This window comes from Pogona vitticeps, chromosome 3, assembly GCF_051106095.1.
Source record: "Pogona vitticeps strain Pit_001003342236 chromosome 3, PviZW2.1, whole genome shotgun sequence".
In the NCBI taxonomy this organism is placed as follows: Eukaryota; Metazoa; Chordata; class Lepidosauria; order Squamata; family Agamidae; genus Pogona; species Pogona vitticeps.
The window spans coordinates 5182190-5205904 of record NC_135785.1 but is presented as its reverse complement, the minus strand read 5'-3'; the positions used below and the strand labels follow the sequence as shown (position 1 = coordinate 5205904).

The window sequence follows — 23715 nt, the reverse complement described above, 5'->3', positions numbered from 1 at the left end:
CGTGACAGACAACGGGGTCAGGAGACCCGGGTTCGAATCCCTGCTCCGCCATGGAATTTCAGGGGAGAATGGAACTGGTCAAGCCTTAAACACTCCTTGACTTACCTTGGAGGCCCCATTAGGGTTGCTATACGTCAGTTCTGATTCTACAGCACGTAGCCAACTAACTAGCATTCACAGAGGCCACGCTGAAGAAGAATTACTGATCTGCTCCAGCCAGAAAGAACACAGAAACTTTTTTCACAGAAGCAGAAACAATGCGATTTTCTTGCGCACTCCCTAATCTGCCCTACAGCCCACACATTCCCAACAGGCACGCACCCCATATATCACTGCCCCACAACTGCTCCTATTCTACTGCCAGGCTTCCTTCCAACAGGACCACATCTGCGCCCATCCACACTGCCATGAAGGACATCAGACCAAAATGAAGTAAGAATAGAAACAGAAAACACTTGAAAATTCCAAAAGTCTTTAAGATGTCACAATGTTTTTGCCTTTTTATTTTTATTTTGCTTTTGTCTGATATGTTTTCCCAGACGAGCACAGCAACATCTTTGAAAACTTCCATGAAGTCGAGGAGTGTCCAGCAAGCAAGATACCGGCAGAGAAGAAAGAGGCTTGCCAGAGTTGCAAAAAGAGCTGGCAATACGGCTCAAATGACTTACCGGGACGACCACAACCAAAATAAATCGGACCGTTTTCCCAAGTCCTCCAAGTTGCTTGAGAAACAGAATGAAGAACAGAGTGGGGCAGATGCACACCAAAGAGGCTCTAAGCCCTTCCATCAAAGGGGGGCTTTCTAAAATGCCAGAAGTCATAATTTACAGATTATTGGTTCAATAAATCCAGATCTGCTGAGGACATTTTGCAAAACCCTTGAGTCAATGTTTCAGACACAAATATTTATCACTCTTGAGCATGTAGGATCTGTTTCCCCAACCTCTACCGTAGGCTACCAGGCGCTGTAGAAACGAACATATGACTCTCTCTGGTGGATCAGAGGGGTGTCACTGTATTGCAAAAGAAAATGTGTCCGGAGGTAGTTAGTAAATTTCTTTGCCACAAACCACAATAGGGAGTATTGTCACAGACAGACAGACAGACACACAGACAGACAGACAGACAGATGAATGTAATCACTGCCATAAATTAAGATGTTCAGCTTCCTGGTTTGCACATTCATAAGCCTGCAGGGATGGAAGGAAGCCAAAGAGTCTCCAGGGTAGGAAAACGTCAGAGATTTGCTAAAGAACCATGTGTAGTAAGTAGTAAATTGGTTGCTATAACTATTAAAACATATCAATTTGCCAGTGCATGAAGACTTTATCCTGCCCAGGAATATGAATTCAAAACATCTGGCCACTGAGCCGACAGACTTTTTGTACTGGAGAATTTTATCTGCTTAAGAGATTCTTTTGGCTTGACTTACTCTGCATACATACAAGGGTATTGAGCAAGATGGCATTCTTGCAAGCTAAGTGACATGAACTTCCCACAGGCAGGAGTCGGTCGTAAAGTGAGCAGACCACCATTCCGCACTAACATGACAAGTAGATCTTGGAAGGGAAATCAGCTGACCCACACACACAGTAGGACAGCCATCTGCCTCCCAACCTTCCTGGACACACACCTTAACATGATGAGGGGGGTTGCATGTCACAGAGAAGCCAAGAATGATGCCAACAGGAGCCTACATCCCATTAGGAGCCTGGACTCACAGCAAGGCCACCCAAGGTGGAAGGGTCACAGCTGAGGCACCAGAATAAGAAGCATAACAACCACATCAGCAGAAGAGAAGGGATAGTTCCAGTGAAGACGAGGGGGGGGCAGAGAAACCTCTGGAGAGCAGCAACAGGGCACCAGCAGTACCTAAAGATGACACCAACAACAGATCTTTCACAGACAACAGCAGCGACGCTCAAGCTAACTCTTGTTAGTACTGTGCAGAAAGCGGCCTTCATAAACCACTGCTGAACTTTTCTTACCTTGATAACTCTACGGTAAGACAATCCAAAATGAAACAAGTGATAGTGTTGGAAGATAAGACTCCCAGGTTGGAAATCACTCAATCCAAGCAAAGGACCAGTACAAATCGCACTGCTGCTAATGATGCAACTAGATTAAAGTCAAAAGGATTTCTACCGGCTGACATGCACAGAAAGCCCAATGCTGAACACCACAACGGGAACATAGAACATGAGAAATATGAATCAAGGTAAACTTGAAGCCATCAAGTAAGAAATGGAATGTTTAAACACTGCAGTGTTTGGTGTCAACGAACTAAAGTGGACTGGAACAGGACATTTTCAATCAGATAATTACAAAATGTTCTACTCTAAAAATGACTTCAGAAGAAATGGAGTGGCTTACTGAAGCAAGATGTAGCACAGGCAGTTAGGGACTATAATGTGAGGCCTGAATATTCATCAGACTTTTCGGGAAACCTATCAACATACTGTATCGTGTTTTCTGTATGTAAGACGACCCCATGTATAACATGCCCCCCATTTTTCTAACCTAAGATTAAGAAAACACTATTTTAAACATAAAACAGAATACAATTTTATTTAGTACAGTAATTAGGTAACATTTACCACATTTTCCATGTATAAGATGTCCCCATGTATAAGACACCCCCACTTTTCTAATCCAAAATTAAGAAATCCAAGTGGGGCTTAGCAAATGCAGGGGAAAAGGGATCAAAGTGCTGCAAGATCACTTTGATCTCTGCTTTCCCCTCCACTTGTTTTCGTTCTCTCCTCCGCTTACTTCCATGCATAAGACGACCCTCAGTTTCTAGTCTAAAGATTTTAGACAAAAGTATAGTCTTCTACAAGGAAAAATACGGTACATACCAGTACTGTCATATATGCATCACACTTAGCTTTGAGCATTTCACTTTATTCAGCCTCTGGGCTCAGAACGCTCCGACATTACCAGTCCCTGTTGCATCTGAGCACTGCCTACATGCTCCACCTCCAACAAAGTGTGTTCCAACTGGTTTGTTCAGCATCAGCTGATGTCAGTTACAATCATCAGCATCAGTTTACAGCACCAGCTCGTGCTTGGAGGAAGCTTAGTTTCCTAACTGTACAAAGCTGACCCTCTTGATTTGAGGAAGCCTGTTTACAGAGGCAATGTATGGGCAGTTTCGCAATTGCACAGTTCTCTCCTCGGCTTACTTCCATGATGACCCTCAATTTTTAGTCTAAAGCTTTGAAACAAAAGTATTCTCTTATACATGGAAAAATACAATAACCATCATTCAGGTCTATGCTGGAACTACCCTGTTTCCCCTAAAATACGACCTAACCTGAAAATAAGCCCTAATGTGATTTTTACAGACGCTCGTAATATAAGCCCCACCCCAAAAATAAGCCCCAGTTAAGTGAAAGCCCTGCCCTCCATCCTTGTGCAGCAACCACAATAAGATGACGTGACTGTATTTGAATAAACATAGATTGTTGTACATGGGGAAAAAATCCCCTGAAAATAAGCCCTAATGCATTTTTGGAGCAAAAATTAATATAAGACCCTGCCTTATTTTCGGGGAAACAGGGTACAGATACTGAAAAAGATGAAATCAGAAGCTTTTATGTAAGCATCCAAGAGGAAATTGATCACACACCAAAACAAAACCTGCTTATAATCATAGGTGGCTGGAATGCAAAAGTGCGTAACAAAGCAGAACCAAATGTTGGAAATTTTGGCCTAGGGTCAGAAACAAAACAAGAGAACAATTCAGAGATCTGTGAAGCCAACAATTAGTTTATTGCAAACACATGCCTCAAGGAACCAAAAAAAGAGAACTCTACCTATGGACATCACCAGATAACCAATACAGAAATCAAATAAGACTATTTAATTGGAAGCAAGAGATGGAGAAACTATATTCTTTCAGCCAAAAACAAGGCCAGGAGCAGATTGGGGTACTGATCATGAACTGTTAATATCAAATGATATTAAAGCTGAGGACAAACACTACAATAATCCTAGTGCCAAAATACCATTTTAACAAAAAAAATTGATGAATTTAAAGTCCACATATAGAACAGGCTTGCATTATTAAACTCAGCTGACTGTGAACCAGAAGAACTGTAGACTGATACCAGATATACAGTATTATTAGGGAAGTATGCAAAAACACTTGAAATAAAAAAGAAAAGAAAAACCTTGGATGGATGATGGAAGAAAAAGTTAAAATTGTTAAGGACAGCTGAGAAGCAAAACTAAATGGTGACAGAAGTAGAGTCAGAACCCTTAATGAAGCTTTTCGGTGACTGTGACATAGAAACAAAGAGAACTACAGTGGTGCCCTGCATAGCGAGGTTAATCCGTTCCGGATTAACCCTCGCTATGAGGAAACATTGCTAAACGGGACGCAAAATGCCATTGGAACGCATTAAACTTAGTTTAATGTGTTCCAATGGCTTCTATACTCACAGTTAAGCGAAGTTTCCTCATAGCGCTGCCATTTTCGCGCCCTTGCTAAGCGAGGGCAGGGCGCGAAAATGGTTGCGGTGGCCATTTTGGGTCGTCCGGTGGCCATTTTGGAGCCACCTAACAGCTGTTTTCCCGGTGTCGCAATGCGAAAATCGGTAAGCGAAACGCTTACCGATCTTCGCAATGCGAGTTTTGGCCATAGAGACCATCGGTAAGTGATCGCATTAGCGATCTCAAAAAAGAGATCGCTATGCGATTTCATCGTTATACGGTGCGCTCGTTAAGCGAGGCACCACTGTATTATAATGGTCAGTGTAAAGAAGCAGAGGAGAACAAAAGAGGAAAAACAAGAGATCTTTTCCAGAAGATTCAAGAAATGAAAGGGAAATTTAATCCTAGATTAGGAATGCTGAAAGACCACCAGGGAAGCATACCACTTATTCAGAGAAAAGAAAGAGAAGGTATAAACACTATAATAAATATCTATACACAAGAGATAAAGGGATGACAGATTGCTTTGAAGAAGAACCCTATGAGGCAATTCTAGAAAGTGAAGTGAAAGCTGCTCTGAAAGTATTCTGAAGAAATAAATCAGCAGGGATAGACAGAATATCAACAGAACTATTCCAAATCAGAGAGACTGAATCTGCCAGATAACAAGAATAGGCCAACAACAATGGCCTACAGACTAGAGATGTTCAATATACATTCCAGTCTCAAAAACTAAGAGGAGATGCCAAGGAATGCAGTACCTATAGGCCTATTGTTCTAATTTCCCATGCAAACCAAGTGATGCTCAAGGGATTGCAACAAGGGCTTTTCCCTTATACAGTATAGTGCAGGAAAAGCCTGATGTTCAAGCTGGATTCTGAAGTCGCATTGCAAATATTTGCTGGCTAGTGGAACACACCAAAGAATTTCAGAAGAAAACGGTGAGAACAGAAAAATCACGACTACAGAGGAACTATACGTTAATAATGAAAATTAAGAAACAGCTTAGAGATTTTGTATACCTTGGTTCAATTATGAAACCAAAGGGAGACCAGAGCCAAGAAATGAGAACACGAAAACTCAGCAGAGTAGCCAGGAAGGAACTAGAAAAGGTCATCAATTGTAAGGACGTGTCACTGCAGACCAAGATCATTCACAGTCTTATATTACAAATTTCTATGTATGGGTGTGAAAGATGGACAGTGAAGAAAGCTGACGGGGGGAACATGATTCATTTGCAATGTGGTGCTAGAGGAGAGCTTTGTGGATCCCCTGGACTGCCAGAAAGATGAACAAGTGGGTCCTAAATGAAGTGGGTCCTAAATGAAATAAAGCCTGATTTTTTTTCTGGAGGTAAAAATCACAAAACTGAGGCTGTCCTCCTTTGGGCACATCATGAGAAGGCAAGATTCTCTGGAAAAGACAACAATGCTGGGAAAAGTTGAAGACTGAAGGAAACGAGGAAGACCAAAGATGAGATGGACGGACTCCCTAAAGGAAACCACAAGCTTCATTCTGCAAGAGCTGAGCAGGGCTGTTGAGGACAGGAATATTTTGAGATCACTTATTGACCGGATCACCATAAGTCAGAGGTGACATGACAGCACACAACAGCAACAGACATTTGCCCATGTTGTAGCCGAAACAACAAGCAATCTTGCAACAGCACAAAGACCAATAAATACCACGTGTCATATGAGCTGCTAGATAACTCCGGGGTTGAGGTCTCTGGCTGTGGAGCCAGAGGTTGGGAGTTCGATTCCCCCCTGGGTCTCCTTGGCAGGGGCCAGACTGGACGATCTCACAGGGTCCCTTCCACCTCGGCCATTCTAAAATAAGCCATACCTCCCGACTGTGATCTCCCTCCTAGTGGGTTGGAATACAAATTCTACCACCCTCAGCCAAGTCATTCTAGCAGGTCAAGGAGATGCCGAAGTCGTAATCTGACACATCTAGAAGGCACTGTGTTGACGTTTTGTGGCTTACTGTCTGTTTTTGGATGTGTAAAGTGTTATTTCCAATAACGACCCATATGGGGAGAGGGGCAGGGAGTAGGTGATAAACAGTGAAACTGGAGGGAACCAAAATAGAGACCGTGTTAATTACCTTATTAAGAATGGCCACCCACAAACAGCCATTAAGGGATGACACAAGATGTCCTTGCACTGATGATATCAATGAGTTGACCCACACAGGGAGGTCACAGTCTGGCTGTAATCCCATATTCACAGCAGGAAACCTCACCTGCACCATCACAAACTAGTTAGCCTTCAAGGTACTGTGCAAACCTGGATTGCTTTTCCCCCATCCACAACAATTCTCCGTGGAGGCCCTGCTCTGCCTACCATCCTGAGACGTACAGGACATCAGGTGCTCAGGAGAACCTGGTCATTTCCAACAGCCAAGCTACACTGAAGAAACTCTGCTTCCAATGAGTTCTGCTTTCCATGCTCTGACCTGATGGCATCTGTGCCATAATAGACCCACCCAGTAGAATCCTTACTTTTCTGGATGACAGCTCTCAGAATCTCTCTACCGGCATGACCACGGGCCATAACTGGGCAAAGAGATTCCAGACATCGTCTAAAAATCTAGCCTTTGGAAGCACTGCAGAGGAGAAGCAAGGAGAAGCAAAAGGAAAATGGAAAAGTCTTCTAATGTCTTAAGAACTATCACCTTTAACTGGTTTTCAGGTGGCACCTGTTCATGTATTTTTTTTTACTGATTAGTTTTTATTTATTTTGCCCTTCTCAGGTACCCTCACTGCAGTGATTAACTATCCCACGGGTTCACCGTTCCGAAAGGTGAAGGTGTTCCTCTTCTAACCTGTTTCCCTGAAAATACGACTTAACTTGAAAATAAGCCCTAGTATGGTTTTTCAGGATGCTCGTCATATAAGCCCTATCCCAAAAATAAGCTGCAGTTCAGTGAAACCCCGCCCTCCCCCCTTGTGCAGCAACCAGAAGATGATGACATGACTGTCTTTGAATCAATGTAGATGGTTGTACATGAAAAAATATATAAAACATCCCCTGACAATAAGCCGTAATGTGCTTTTTTTGGAGCAAAAATTAATATAAGACCCTGTCTTATTTTTGGGGAAACATGGTAGGTGGGGCTGGAATCAAATCTATCAGACTTTAAGACCCTCTTGCTCAGCCTCTGTCTAGGATCAGAATTTTTCTTTCTCTTTTTTCTTTCCATTCAAAGCTTTTGGATCCTTCCTAGATGGAAGCCACGGAGAGCAATCCTCCACATCACTTTAGGTGCCTTGCCAAATTCACCAGGTTGTTTATTTCCCAGCGCGCAATGGTTACCCGAGTCTCCCACACTCCAAAGGAGTAGCTTAACCACCTCATCACCCAATCTATGCTGCACCTACATTTCATTTTCACCACCCGATAAGCAAAAACATCAGGGCCAAGGTGGAGCCAGCAGAACTGAAACTCCACAAAGCTCGGGCAAGCTTGACCTGACTAGCCAGCCACCTGTGGGTTAGACTGGAAGGCACATCCCATGTGGCCTCTCTAAGTAGTCACTTACCCTACCCAAGGGAGGTTTTGACACATCAGCCACTGTTTTTACAGGACATGATCCCTACTTCCTGACCATTTTCTACTACCCCCTGATGAAAACGCAGTGCTTTCAAAACATTGCTAGTCCATGCATTCTTGGAGCAGAATATATATTACTTTTTCCTCTCATAGCTCAGCATTACCGGCACTATCCAGGGAGCAAGGTGAATTTTTTTTAAAAAAATCAATAATGTTTTTAAAAATCGATTTAAATCATGGTTTTAAATCACGATTTTAAATCTTAAAATAATTTTTGATTTAAATTATCAAAAAAAAATCTGATTTTGTTTTTGAATTAAATCGACTGGATTTAAATCAAACCCACCCTGCCGGGTCGTAACTGTTGCTGAACAAATCTGAGTTCTAATAAGGACAACAATGATCTTCTTAGAAAAGCCCATTAAATATTTCCACGTGTGCCTAGAAAAATGTAAAAAGCCCTTAAGGGGCAAAACGTTGGGCATAAAACTTGAAAGTAAATTAAAAATAAATTACAAGGAAAGGGTTACCATCAATTTGCTGACTTGCCTGCACCAGAAACTAGTGCAGGATCAGCAAACACAGCTAATTGCTGAGTAAGAAGGCCGGCAATGATTTCTAGCTACAGTACAAGAAAACAAGGACACAGGAATATTCTTGTTTTCACCTGTAACATACTGGGAGACTACAGTCGAGAGGAGCAGAAAAGTCAGAAAGGAAAGAAGGTCTGCTCCACCTCAGGTATTTAAAAACACAGAGAGAGAATGCCCATAATACTTGCTAGGGAACAATAAGAATGCTTGATATCTTTATGCTGTTTAAAGCCAGCTATCTGTGCTATCCCCTTCACAGATTGCTGTCTTGTCGTGGCGAAGGGGGCTTGGATAATTCAGAGAAGCTATGGGCTATGCTGTGCAGGGACACCCAAGACGGACAGGTCCCAGTGGAGAGTTCCACCTGGGGCAGGAACTGGCAAGCCGCTCCAGTATCTTTGCCAAGAAAACCCCAAGATCAGAAATAAAAAGGCTAAAAGAGATGACACTGGAAGGTGAGCCCCTCAGATCGGAAGGCATCCAACATGCTACTGAGGAAGAGTGGAGGACAAGGACAAGTAGCTCCAGAGCTAATGAAGTGGTTGGGCCAAAGCCGAAAGGATGCTCAGCTGTGGACGTGCCTGGAAGTGAAAGGAAAATCCGATGCTGCAAAGAAAAATACTGCATAGGAACCTGGAACATAAAATCTATGAACCTTAGGAAGCTGGAGGTAGTCAAACAGGAGATGGCAAGAATAAACACTGACATCCTGGGCGTCAGTGAACTAAAATGGACGGGAAAGGCGAATTCAATGCAGACAATTATCATATCTACTATTGTGAGCAAGAATTCCGTAGAAGAAATGGAGTAACCCTCATAGTCAACAAAAGAGTGGGAAAAGCTGTACTGGGATAATATCTCAAAAATGATCAAGTTTTGTCAAGAGAACAAGCTGGTCATCACAAACACTCTTTTCCAACAACACTCTACATATGGAAATCACCACATGGGCAATACTGTAATCAGATTGACTATATTCTCTGCAGCCAAAGATGGAGAAGCTCTATACAGTCAGCAAAAACAAGACCTGGAGCTGATTGTGGCTCTGATCATCAGCTTCTCATAGCGAAACTCAAGCTTAAAATGAAGAAAGTAGGAAAAACCACTGGGCTAGTCATAATCTAAACCAAATCCCTTATGAATACACAGTGGAAGTGAAAAACAGATTTAAGGAACTCAATTTGGTGGATGGAGTGCCTGAAGAACTATGGATGGACGCTCGTAACATTGTACAGGAGGCAGCAACAAAAACCATCCCAAAGAAAAGGAAATGCAAGAAAGCAAACTGGCTGTCTAACGAGGTGTTACAAATACAGTAGCAGAAAAGAGAAGGGAAACAAAATGCAAGGGAAATAGGGAAAGTTGCAAAAAACTGAATGCAGACTTCCAAAGAATAGCAAGGAATGACAAGAGGGCCTTATTAAACAAACAGTACAAAGAAATACAGTGGTGCCCCGCTTAACGATTACCCTGCTTGACGACAAATCCGCTCCACAATGATGTTTTCGCAATCACTACTGCAATCGCGAAACAATGTTTTAATGGGCAAAATCCACTTTACAACAATTGGTTCCCTACTTTGGGAACCGATTCTTCACATTACGACGATCAAAGCAGCTGATCGCCGGGTTTTCAAAAACGCCACCGGCTGTTCAAAATGGCTCCCCACTGTGTTCAGGATGGATTTTTTGTTGAAAAGGCATCGGAAAATGGCCGCCCTATGGAGGATCTTCGCTGGACGCTGAGGTATTTCGCCCATTGGAACGCAATGAACCAGTTTTCAATGGGCTTTTTTATTTCGCTTGACAAGGATTTCGCTCTACAGCAATTTAGCTGGAACGGATTATCCTCGTCAAGCGAGGCACCACTGCAGAGGAAAATAATAGAAAGGGGAAAACCAGAGATCTGTTCAAGAAAATTGGAAATATTAAAGGAACATTTTGTGCAAAGATGGACATGATAAAGGACAAAAATGGGAGGGACCTAACAGAAGCAGAAGACATCAAGAAGAGGTGCAAGAATACACAGAGGAATTATACCAGAAAGATTTGGATGTCCCGGACAACCCAGATAGAGTGGTTGCTGACCTTGAACCAGATATCCTGGAGAGTGAAGTCAAGTGGGCCTTAGAAAGCATGGCTAACAACAAAGTCAGTGGAAGTGATGGCATTCCAGTGGAACTATTTAAAATCTTAAAAGATGACGCTGTTAAGGTGCTACACTCAATACGCCAGCAAGTTTGGAAAACCCAGCAGTGGCCAGAGGACTGGAAAAGATCAGTCTACATCCCAATCCCACAGAAGGGCAGTGCCAAAGAATGCTCCAACTACCATACAATTGCATTTATTTCACACGCTAGCAAGAGTTTTTCCCCACACACACACACAAACTCAAGCAGGGAAGAACTACTAAGGAGAACTAGGATCCTGCTGGCAGGCACCAGTTTAAAGAACAGTACAACTTCATAAGGTGGCAAAAGTTTCAATCACTTAAACACCAGATCTTCACAGCTAATCTGGATTAACTCAGGCATATGTGGAGGCGCCCTGTTGGAAATGTTGTTTTGAATGTTAGGACAGAATGCGGGAAAGCTTCTCTTTTGGACTATAGCTTCTGGAATCCTCCAGTCAGCAATGGCTGGGGTTTAGGTAGGTAGGTAGGTAGGTAGGTAGGTAGGTAGGTAGGTAGGTAGGTAGGTAGGTAGGTAGGTAGGTAGGTAGGTAGGTAGGTAGGTAGGTAGGTAGGTAGGTAGGTAGGTAGGTAGGTAGGTAGGTAGGAAGGAAGGAAGGAAGGAAGGAAGGAAGGAAGGAAGGAAGGAAGGAAGGAAGGAAGGAAGGAAGGAAGGAAGGAAGGAAGGAAGCTTATTCATAAGCCGTATGTCGCCATACCACTGCAACCACGCTTAGTACACTGAGCAGCTCACCCTGTGTTTGGCTGGCCAAGGGTCTTGCAGAGCCGCTGTGATCCATTCTGTCCAAGGCAACCGGAGGGTCACTGCTCCCGCCTTTGCTCCACCATGACTCCTCTCTGTCCCTCTCAGTGGAGCCAGAGTTTCTTGGCGGAAAGAGGCCAGCCTGTCGGGATGGTGTCCCTTGAGGGCCCGATTCCTGCTTTGCTCTCGAGACGATGTGGTCCTCTTCTTCCGCAACTTCATTGTCACTGCCCCCTTTGCCCATGCTGAGATCTTTCTGATGGCGCTGCTTCCTGGGCAAGCCTTCTTCTTGACCGTCACTCAGCGGCTCAAACATCCCTTCCTCCAGCTGGCCAGGTGGCAGAGCCTGGCCTGGCGAACCACCAGGCGCTTTCATTCCATTTTTTAACAAGTTCTCTCTCACCAGGCCTCTCTTCAAAGAAGGCTCTGCTTCGGAACCCAAGTGGTTGAGGGTATTCTCTGCCAGCTGAAGCTTCTGAGCAATGTGGTTTAAGTAGGACCGGAACCTCCCACTGTGGTGCTTCTGGACGAGCCGAGCGTAGGCGTTCTTCTGAGGGAGGGACGGCTTGCTCGGTGCCTCTTTGAAAGCCTGGATGGGAGCATTCCGGGAACATCCTTGGGGTTCCATATCCCAGAGATACCACCTGCCATCAGAGGAGCGCAAATATATATTGTTCGTGGAAGCAGAAGAACAGTTTTAATTTTTGTACTCTTAACACTTTTACTTCATCTACATGATAAAACCCTGTGTGTAAATACATGGACCCAACTGGTGGTGTTGTTGATAGAATTCTGGACTAGGAGGCAAGAGATTTGGGTCAAAAGCTTTGTTCAATCATGGAAACTCACTGGGGGATAATGGAAACAGAAAAAAAAACAGTCTTTAAATACCTCACTTACCTTGAAAATGCCAGCAGGGTTGTGGTAAATCAGATGCAACTTGACTGCGCACAACATACATGTCAAAAAGCTAACAAGACCAAAGAGGTGGGACACTTGAAGCCAATGATGGGGCTGCCTATTTTAATAAAAGCTTTCCTCTCCTATTCCCATCAGGTTCTCCCTTCTCAAGAGCAGAAGCTGGCAAAGTTATTTTTCTGAAGCACAGCTCCCAGAATCCTCCACAGGCATGCTGGCTAGGTACACCAGGACTTATAGCCCTCAAAAGGAAACCTACCAAGCTCTGAGTGAGACCACACAGCCACTTCTGCTCCCTAGTTCTCATAATAATATGAGAAATAATAATATAGAGATATAATAATATACCGTCCGTGCTGACTGACTGGGGATTCTGGGAGATGTAGTCCCAAAATCGTAATTTTACAAAACTTTGACTAACTACACATAGCCAGTCCTAATGCTAGCTCCTGTATGGAAATTGCTTCACTGCTGTCTCCATCCTCTGCTCCACCAGAATAACAGGCCATCAGCCTCCACCCTCTGACACCCAAGCAAGACCCTCAGCACCAGCTGCAACTGAGAGAGGTACAGGACAGGAACACCTGGCCCAGGTGAGGAAGAAATGCACCTGGAGAGGGATGAGAAGGGAATGTCCCTTAAGAGAGACCAGAGAGGGGGCGGTGGGGCTCACACAGTGGGTCAGCATCCTTAAAGCGAAGCAAAAGCAAAGCGTGCTGCTTATATACCGCCCCATAGCGCTTCAAGCACTCTCTGGGCGGTTTACAAGTCAATGATGCAGGCTACACATTGCCCCCCCTCCAGCAAGCAGGGTACTCATTTTACCGACCTCAGAAGGATAGAAGGCTGAGTGAACCTTGAGCCGGCTACCTAGGATTGAACCCCGGGTCGTGAGCACAAGTTTTGCTGCAGGACAGCGGTTTAACCACTGTGCCGCGAGGCTCTGTCTTAAGGCACCCACCTCCTGCCAAAGACTCCAAGTGACAACTTCTGCACCCCTCAGCCAAACTGATTTTCCCTTTCCTTCACAACGACCACAATAACTGATAATATTGCACATCACAATGCTCCCTCTCAGTCATGATCCGTTATACTTTATTCCATTTTCCTTTTTAATGAGATCCGGACAGCACATCCAGCTTTCCTCTTTCCTACTTTATACTTGCAAGAACTGTCCTTTGAGGTAGGTCAGAGTGACAGGCAGAGTGGTCACCCAGTGAGTTTCACGGCTCAGGAAAGCCTATAACCTGCCTTGTCATGTCCCAGAGTTTTGAACCAATTTTGCTGTCTCCCAGGCAGACGTCTTGCAGAAATCCTCAACCAGAATGCTAAGACTTAGAATTTGCTAACTGTGCTTTCTTCCATAAAAAAAAAGGGGGGGGGGTAATTGTTCTCCACAGTGGTGGGAAACCTGGTAGTACTTCCATTTGTCCTGCAGTTTTATTACATGAGAAGACAGACAATATTAAATGGAGCAGGAGCAATCCAGGAATGACCAAGCCATGACCCGAGGAGCAGATAGGGTCACGTTCCAGAGAGAAGAAAGAATTGGGCTATCTTCCCTTACCCCCCCCAATCCTGCACAAATCATTTCGACTCAGTCAGCTCAGAAAACAGGGCCAAACTAAAGCAGCCAGCATCGAACGAAAACAAGGACTTGACCATCGTCATCTTCAAGCTCTCCAAAAATAACCAAATCTTTTTTCCCCCCTGAATCACTTGCAAAGGTTTCAACAGGAAGGGTGGAGACGCCCTGGTAAGGGGTAAACTCCGGCAGCTGCAGAATGCATGGCTTCTCTTATATGCTATGAAGAGTTACTACAATTATTTAATCACACAGCAGCATCACCCGTCGACGTAGCCCTTAACAGAGTAATGTAAGCAGAAAATGGTAATCTGCTCCAGGGATTTTACAATCCCAATTTAGATTCCGGGGAAGTTGGGGAATAAGTAGCGATAAGCAAGGACAAGAGTATGGTTGTTGTGAGTTTTTTGGGCTGTTCGGCCGTGTTCTGAAGGTTGTTCTTCCTAACATTTCACCAGTCTCTGTGGCCGGCCTCTTCAGAGGACAGGAGTAGAACAGAGCATGGACAAAGTTCTGACTCCAGTCCTCTGAAGATGCTAGCCACAGAGACTGGCGAAACGTTAGGAAGAGCAACCTTTCACAACACGGCCAAAGAGCCCGAAAAAACTACAACAACCATTAGATCCTGGCCATGAAAGCCTTCTCTCTCGAATACTAGGACAAGAGTCCTTTGTTTACTTAAAAATTCCTATCCTGCCTCCCACTGAGAATCTTCATGTGAGCAAAAGCAATAAAAATATAGGGTTAAGAGACAATCCTGTGCCATCAAATCAATTCTGATTCATGGTAACCCTTCTTCAAAGTTTTGTAGGTAACAAATACTCAGAAGTAGTTTACCAATCTCTTCTTTTGGGAGCTGTCCTGGGACGGTGCAGCTTGCCCAAGGCCACCCAGGATGGCTCTACTTGCAGGAGACAAAAGTAGGGAACCGAACTCCCAACCACACCTAAACCGCTGAGCTATCCAGTCAGCTTTGATCCTAATCATGGTGCTATCAGGTCAGTTCTGACTTATGCAACCCTTTTTCAAGGATCTCTAGGTAGAGAATACACAGAAGTGATTTACCATCCCCTTCTTCTCGGCATATCCTGGGCCTATGCAGCTTGCCAAGGGCCACACAGGCTGGCTCTACTGGCAGGAAGCAGAATGGGGAGTCGACCTCCCAACCTGCAGCTGGATACCTAAACCTCTGAGCTATTTGGCCAGCTCAGAAACATGGCAGGGGGTGGCTATAAAGTGGAGAGAGGGAAGCTCTTTTCCCTCACACACAGGACCAGCACCAGGGGATATCCACTGCAATAGAGCGTTGGGAGAGTGAGACCAAAGAAAATATTTCTTGACCTAGCGTGTTGTTAGTCTGTGGAAACCCTTGCCACAGGATGCGGGGATGGCATCTGGCCTAGATGCCTTTAAAAGGGGGCTGGACAGATTCCTGGAGGAAAAGTCCCTTGCAGGTGACAAGCCACGATGGGGATGTATATAATCTCAAGCTTCGAAGGAAGGGACCTCCAGATGCTAGAGGCAGGGGAGGGGGATCAGGAGATAGGTATCTCGTGGTCTCGGGGGCTCCCAGAGGCATCTGGTGGGAGATCCAGGAAGCTGGACTAGAGGGGCCCTTGGCCTGATCCAGCACAGGGCTCTTCTGAGGTTCTTATGTTATTTGTTAGCAATTTTTAAAAAACCAGACACATCCAAAACACAGAAGCTTCCAAACCACTGCAGCAGAGTTCCACCAGATCACTATTTGTCACCTGTATGAAATAAAACTAAAACTAATGGAAATGCATTAAAACAGCAAGATGAGTATTCAGCTAGATGTAACAATGGCATCCACATTTCTTTAAAGGTGTGTGTGCTCTGATCACATATAAGGGAGTTGGACACTTTCCACAATCCATCTCCACTGGCTGTGGAGGATTTGTCTGATGGAGCAGCCAGGTAAAAAACTATCAGGAAGGTCACAAGTTTTCACCCCAATGTATGCGAGGGGGTCCCAATTTTTAAAATGAAAAACACCAGACAGGTGACAAGAGCTCAATCTGGCCACACTAAGCCTCCCATCCCAGCAACCTGTTGCCAAGTCATTCCTTTTATTCTCAGCCCAGCATCGACAGGTAGAGGAGAAAGGTTGATGAGGGATCAGCTCCCTTTTGCAACCTCCTTTTTCATGTTAAGGCAAGACTCATTCCTGACATGCCGCTTTATGCACTTGGGAGATGTGTGGGATTCAGGAAGAGCACCAAAAGCATGATAGAGGATATGTTTTCTAAAGCTTCACACCTGTAAAGACCACCCAATGGTGACTTCTTTACTGGCATACTGCTCCAGTAAACAGTAACACAGGCAAATGAGTTTAAAGATCAGTCTGCTCAATTTATCTCCACCACCCAAACACAAATCCATCAGCTTATCAGCACATGCGATACAAGCCACATAATTCAAAACCGAAAGCCAAGTAGAGTGGAAGAGACAGCACCTTACAGGGGTAACCGCTGTCTTAAGAAAGAGGGATTGATTTACACACAAACCTCCCTTTGGAAAGTTTATGCAGTATTATTTGCAGCAGGACAGAGGTGAATTCCTTAGAGCCTTAAATACGGCCCTCAAAGCGTTCCACTGCAAAAGCAAAAGAGTAGTAAATACAGCTTGTTGTCACTCCCAGATAATTAACAAAAATGTCTCCCAAAAGAAAATTATATAAAAGACATACCTCAACACATCCAACGCCACACTCCACATAAGGGCGGTCCCTAGCCACCCAGAGTGAAGTAAATACTCTTGAAAGCAGTGTGTGGCTGGCAAAAAGTTCTCACAAACACAGCAAGCCACCACAACTGAAATTTCAGGCAGAAGATGGTAACTATCTCCGTAAAACTATTTTAAGCTTAATGAGCTTCACTGCTCCCCAGTAGTGGAACACAGTACACTTTTAAATACCAGATGTGTGGAGCAAACAGCAGGGAAGACCTCCATCTTCATGACCTGGCTAATAACAAGGTTGATCTGGCATGATCTTTTATGAATTGAAAACCCATTTCATCAGAAGCTGCAGTCCCTGAAAGTTCATACCAAATAAAACTCATTCTTGTTTAAGATACCAAAAGATTGTTTTTCACTGCAACGAAAGTAATATCACTGGTCCAACCCTCATAATCCCGCTTAGTCTTAGCATCTCTGCTTGGAAACAAAACCACTGGTTCTTAACCTTGGGTTACTCAGGAGTTTTGGACTGCAACTCCCAGAAGCCTTCACCACCAACTGTGCTGGCTGGGGTTTCTGGGAGTTGCAGTTCAAAAACATCCGAGTAACAAAGGTTAAGAACCACTGCCCTAGACTCTCGAGGGATTTTAGTCTGAACCACAATGGTACTACCATCTATCAGCTAAAAAAAGAGGCACAAGGCTGCTCTGATCAGAATGATATTGTTTGGCACACATCCTTTGACTCACTTAAGGAGCACACTGAGGGCCGTGTGGGAATAATAATATCTACCTGCTATCAAGTCAGTTCTTCTCACTTACCGTGACAGCCTTTTCAAGATTTTCTAAGTTCACTACTTGCAGGAGGCATTGGGGGGGGGACTGAACTCCCAACCTCTGGTTCTGCCGTCAGATACCTAAATCACTGAGCTATCCAGCGGTTTAGGTATCTGAACTAGGTATATGTGTTTCTTTCCAGCTATGGGACAGAAACACATATATCCAGGGCAGCTCTTTCTTCCTCTGTAAAAGTCCCTTTACTGGAGGAGCTTACAATTAAAAATAAAAGCACCCTGAAAGCATTTTTTTTCAACAAATAAATACAGGAAGATATACATTTCTCTCTGAAATAACATGAAATATTAAATTGTACAAAGAGATGCAACAAATAGGAGAGAAATGGAGGTAAGGGTAGCTCAGTGTTTTAGGTCTCTCCCAAAGAGATTGGGAGTTTGATTCTCTAATATAACCTCCTTGATAAAGGCTGGACCCGTTGATCCATAGCATCCCTTCCAGCTCTGCAGCTATAAGGTTACTGATTAAATTGATTAGGTATCCTTCAGTCTCTGTTAAATCTCGGCACGGTATGTGTGCTGTTCCTAATACTGCCGTTTTTTGTAGCTCTGATGGTGTGATTGCTGAGATCTGCAACTGCTTATAGAACTGTGTGAAATTTCTTGATATTGTTCCCAAAGCCCCAATGACCGCGGGGACCACTGAAGTGTGTTTCTTCCAGAGGCGAGATGTTTCAACGGCCATGTCTTTATACTTGGTTAGTTTTTCCAATTCTTTATTTTCAACTCTGGCATCCCCTGGAATTGCAATGTCAGTGATCCAGACATTTCTTCATTTTCTTACTAGTATGTCTGGTGTGTTATGTTCAAGGTGTCTATCAGTTTGGATCCAGAAACCCCACAAGACCTTGATTTCCTCATTTTCTGACACCTTCTCTACTTGATATTCTGGAGCTGGCAAGTTATATTTCTTGCATAATTATTATTATGCAATATCATTATGCAATATTATATTATATTGTTATGCATTATTGTTGTTTTTGTTGTTATTACTATTAAAAACATATTTGTTTCAGCTAGATGCATCTTCAGTTTTATTACAGTATGGCATTGTCAATTCAGGAACAGGATGGGGACCATTCCTTGCTAGAATGTAAGAAAATATACAGCAAGCAACAACAGATGCCTACACATGAGAAGAGACAAGAGTGGGAAAAGGCAAAGAACCAGCAAGAGTTCTATCTAGACTTCCACTCAATATTGTGTGTTAGATTCCCCATGTTCCTCTCTGGACCTTTTGAAATCCTGAAAATTATCACACAAACATGATTCAAGTACTGTATATCTCCTACTGCCAACATTTGCTCAAACAAAACATCCTGTCTCAACGTTACATGCTACACGTTACACATAGACACACTCCACTGTCACAAACCACAGAGACCTAATTGTTGCAGTCTACACTTTGCAACAGCATCCCTAGGCACTGGACTCAACCCAGGGAAGTTTTTAATTGTTATTATTTACCTGCTTGTTACACTTATATCCCACCTTCCCCCAATGAGCTCAAGGTGGTGTTTGCGGCTCTCACTCTCACAACATTCCTATGAAACAGGATCAACATACAGTAGTTGGATCTGAAAGTGTGTGGCTGCCCCCCAAAGTAACTCAGTTCCATGGCTGACCCAGATCTCCTGAGCCATAATCCAGTGTTCTAACCACTACTCAATGCCACAACACAGGTTTCTATCTATCTATCTATCTATCTATCTATCTATCTATCTATCTATCTATCTATCTATCTATCTATCTATCTATCTATCTATCTATCTATCATCATGATGGGCCGTCAAGTCAATTCTGAGTCATGGGAAACCCTTTCCGGGGGTTTACTAGATAGACAATTCCCATTCCCTTTTTATGGGGCAGCTCTGAGAAAGTGTAGCTTTCCCAAGGCTACACAGGCTGGCTTCTCCGACAGGAGGACTCGAACTCCCAACCTCTGGTTCCACAGTGAGATAACTAAACCACTAATCTCTCTGCTATTCAGATCAAGAACAAGAGGGGGGGCAGAGTGGCTCTCTGGGCCCTCAACTCCACTTAGGCACACGGTTGGGCACGAAAACCGCAAGGGCTTCCATCCACCACAGGCAGAACAGAGTCCAGCCATTTCCTGGGGGGGGGGGAACGGTCCTCTCTCCTTTGCTCAGTCGCTGAACTACACAGCCTTTCAATACTGCTTTGTACTTCAGGTCACTTTTAATTTTCTCCCCATCGTCTTATTTCATCCACAGCCTTGCAAACCATGCCCGAGGCTGTTTCCCATGAGGAAAGCAAGAGAAAATTAAGTCACCTCTCAGGTCTGAGGATGTGGGCTTGTCCCTAAAAGCTCGCCTCCCCTAATCTAAAAGTGAGTCTTTAAAGGATTTGCCCTTTTTTAAAATTATTTTTACTCTTTATTTTCATTTTGTTTTCCCCTTTTGAGAGGAAACTGAGCCCCCCCCCCCAATCTGTCAAATCTGCTGGGACTAGGATTCCTGCCTTGAGGGGGGGGAGAGGTGGAAAAAACCCCCCGGCACCTTTGGAGGCCCCCCCTTCCCACTCCATGACCCTGTAATTCTAAGACTGCCTTTAAAAAGAATAGGGAAAAAAGCGAACAAGAAGAGAGGGGCCATTAAGGGCCCCCCCAGGGTTATTTGGGGCTGGGGGTCCAGAGTAGCCTCAGAGCCCCTGGAGGAGGCGGAAGGGGGGGGTCCGGCTGGAGACCAGAGGCTGGGGAGCCCACGAGGGTCCCTCCCCTCCTGGGGGGGGGGAGAAGGGGGCAGGGAGTCCCCACCCGCCCCCACTCGCGAACCCACGCCCGGGAGCCACGAAAGCCCCACCACCACCACCACCACCATGGGCGAGCGGCCCTGAGCTACTCACCTGCCCCAACTCCACACTCCGCATCCACCGCGACTTCAAACGCCCCACTTCCTGCCTCCCTCTCCTTCCGGGTTAGGCGGAGGCCACTCGACGACGGACCGCTGCAGGGCCCAAAAGAGCCCGGAACGCGAAGCTCCCCTCCAAGCCAACCTTTTGAGCCGCTCCTGGGGGAGCCGTTCTTCCCCCCTTGCGGCCGCCTGCCTGCCTGCCTGCCTGCCTTCAGTGGGGCGAGTGCCGAGGACGTGGAAACGTTGCTGTTTGTTTATTTATTTATTTTTACTACAGCAACCAGAATCCTCCCCCGTCACCCTTCCGGTCAAGGCTGCCTAAGATGATTCTTGGTCCGTTCATTGCTCCCGTTTTTGTTGCATTAAAACGAAGACGTTTGCAGCACCCCCTCTTAAAAAAATGTTTCCAAATAAATATGGCACTCTTGCTCCATCAGGCTACTTAAATATTGAGGAATGTGAACAAGTGAACAAGTCAAGTGTCAAGATGGCCAGATGTTCATCCATCCATCCATCCATCCGTCCATCCATCCATCCATCCATCCATCCATCCATCCATCCATCCATCCATCCATTTAAAATATGTTTACCCTGGCTTTCTCCTTGAAGAGACCCAAGGTCCTTAGTTTTAAGGACAGAGTTCGAAAAATAATTGCTGAAATTTGCTTTTTTTTTTTTTTAATGACCTGCTGGACAAAGGATTCTGGGATCTGTAATAAAGAAAATAATTAACTTGTCCAGGCTTTAGGTAGAATAAGATGCAACGTCGACTTTCAAAAGGCAGGGCTTCTTCACTCCCAGGAGCGACACCGTGCAACGAGCAATTCAGCGAGGAATAGAGAGGAGCACAAAGTGCTAGTTCGGCCGTTCAGCGGAGTTCGTTTCCCAAACCGAACAGCTGGTCCACGGTTCCAGGTCCCGCCTCCCCCCCCCCGTCTCCTCCAGGTGCTGCTGCCGAATGGGCGTCCCCAGGAGGATGCAGGCACCAAAAACCGCAGATCAGCTGTTCAGCCAGGAAATAAATTGCCCCAAACTGCCAAACCAGCAGCTTGGGCCCATCTCTAGATCAGAAAAAAATATAATAAAAAGTCCTGGGGAAAATTGAACAGAGATTGAAAATGTTACTTTTTTGAACTCTAGCTCCCAGAATCTCCCAGCCAGGAAATGATGATGATGATGATGATGATGATGCCTCCAAGCTCTGGTAAAGGTTCCCCTTGACATTTAGTCCGGTCGTGTCCGACTCTAGGGCACGGTGCTCATCCCCGTCTCCAAGCCGTAGAGCCAGCGTTTGTCCATAGACAGTTTCCGTGGTCACGTGGCCAGCGCGACTAGACATGGAACACCATGACCTTCCCACCGAGGTGGTCCCTATTTATCTATTCACATTTTTTAACATGCTGTTGAACGGCTAGATTGGCAGTAGCTGGGACAAGTGGCAGGAGCTCCCTCAGTCACGTAGATTCGATCTTACGACGGCTGGTCTTCTGACGTTGCAGCACAGAGGTTTCTGCTGTTTAACCCGCAGTGAATTTATCCTGGTGTCAGCTTTCTTGGACCACAAGGGCATGAAATAAGGTTTGTAGCCACTGCTGGTTGACAACAGCAGCAGTGAGAGGCACAGGTCAGCAGGGACACTGGCCCCGTCGTAATCCTTTCCTCTTCCCCATTGGTTGCCCGAGTCTGCTTTCCTCTTCTCTTTTCTTCCTGTTCCGTTCCTTTCCTTCTCCTTCTTCTTTTTCCTTCTGTTAAAGACTTACTAATCCAGTACGAAGGGGGAAAAGAACACGGATTTGGTATAGAGAGACAATCCACATGCAAGATACCTCTACTCTAACTTTGCTTCCTATGGGTCAGAGCTACCTTAACAGGTCAGAAACAAAGCTACACTGAAAATTTCCTCCTCTCTGACCAATCCTTGTTCCCCCCGCACCTCTTTGATCAACCTGGGTGTCTTAATACTAGGACAACAAACCTTTAAAAGGAAAGAAGAAAACAAAGAAAGAAGGGGGAAACAAGCAGACCCAGGCACCAGGTATGGAGAGGAGAGGATTAAAACATTTAACAAGCTGCAAACAAGGCTGAGTGCCGTTTTTCCCCCTGTCTTTGCTGACTCCTAGCTGGCTGGATGAAGCAAACGAGCCCAGGGAAACTTAACTAACTTCAGAGGAGATCCATTTGCATTTCCCCCACCGTATAGCCATGTCCAGAAGAGCTGGTTTAGGTATCTGGCTGCAGAACCAGAGGGTGGAAGTTCAGTTCTCCACTTGGCATCCCAAAGAGTCAGCATGTGATTGATAGATAGATAGATAGATAGATAGATAGATAGATAGATAGATAGATAGATAGATAGATAGATAGATAGATAGATGGACGGACGGACGGACGGACGGACGGACGGACGGACAGACAGACAGACAGACAGACAGACAGACAGATAGATAGATAGATAGATAGATAGATAGATAGATAGATCAATGGATGGATGGATGGATGGATGGATAGACGAACGGACGGACGGACGGACGGACAGGTGGATGGATAGATAGATGGATAGCTAGATCAATGGATGGATGGATGGATGGATGGATGGATGGATGGATGGATGGATGGATGGATGGATGGATGGATGGATGGATGGATGGATGGATGGATGGATGGATGGATGGATGGATGGATGGATAGATAGATAGATAGATAGATAGATAGATAGATAGATAGATAGATAGATAGATAGATAGATAGATAGATAGATAGATAGATAGATAGATAGATAGATAGATAGATAGATAGATAGATAGATAGATAGATAGATAGATAGAAGGACGGACGGAGGGAGGGACGGACGGATGGATGGATGGATAGATAGATAGATGGATAGATAGATCAATGGATCGATAGATGGATCGAGCGATGGATGGATAGATAGATAGATAGATAGATAGATAGATAGATAGATAGATAGATAGATAGATAGATAGATAGATAGATAGATAGATAGATAGATAGATAGATAGAAGGACGGAGGGACGGACGGACGGATGGATGGATAGATAGATGGATAGCTAGATCAATGGATGGATGGATGGATGGATGGATAGATAGACGGAAGGACAGGTGGATGGATAGATAGATGGATAGCTAGATCAATGGATGGATGGATGGATGGATGGATGGATGGATGGATGGATGGATGGATGGATGGATGGATGGATGGATGGATGGATGGATGGATGGATGGATGGATGGATGGATGGATGGATGGATGGA

The 23715-nt window shown here is 44.7% G+C and overlaps 1 protein-coding gene across 1 annotated transcript in view; it reads right to left on the bottom strand.

Annotated features, from left to right (window-relative positions):
- Window positions 1-20521, bottom strand: part of DIS3L2 (DIS3 like 3'-5' exoribonuclease 2) — a 293641-nt gene extending 273120 nt beyond the window's left edge. The window contains exons 1-2 of the mRNA XM_020813964.3: window positions 20438-20521; window positions 11508-12160 (exon numbers count right to left, since the gene is read on the bottom strand). Of these exons, the coding sequence (XP_020669623.3) occupies window positions 11508-12144 (637 nt within the window). The 5' untranslated portion in view covers window positions 12145-12160; window positions 20438-20521. The remainder of the gene's footprint in view (window positions 1-11507; window positions 12161-20437) is intronic.
- Window positions 20522-23715: the final 3194 nt, after the last annotated feature.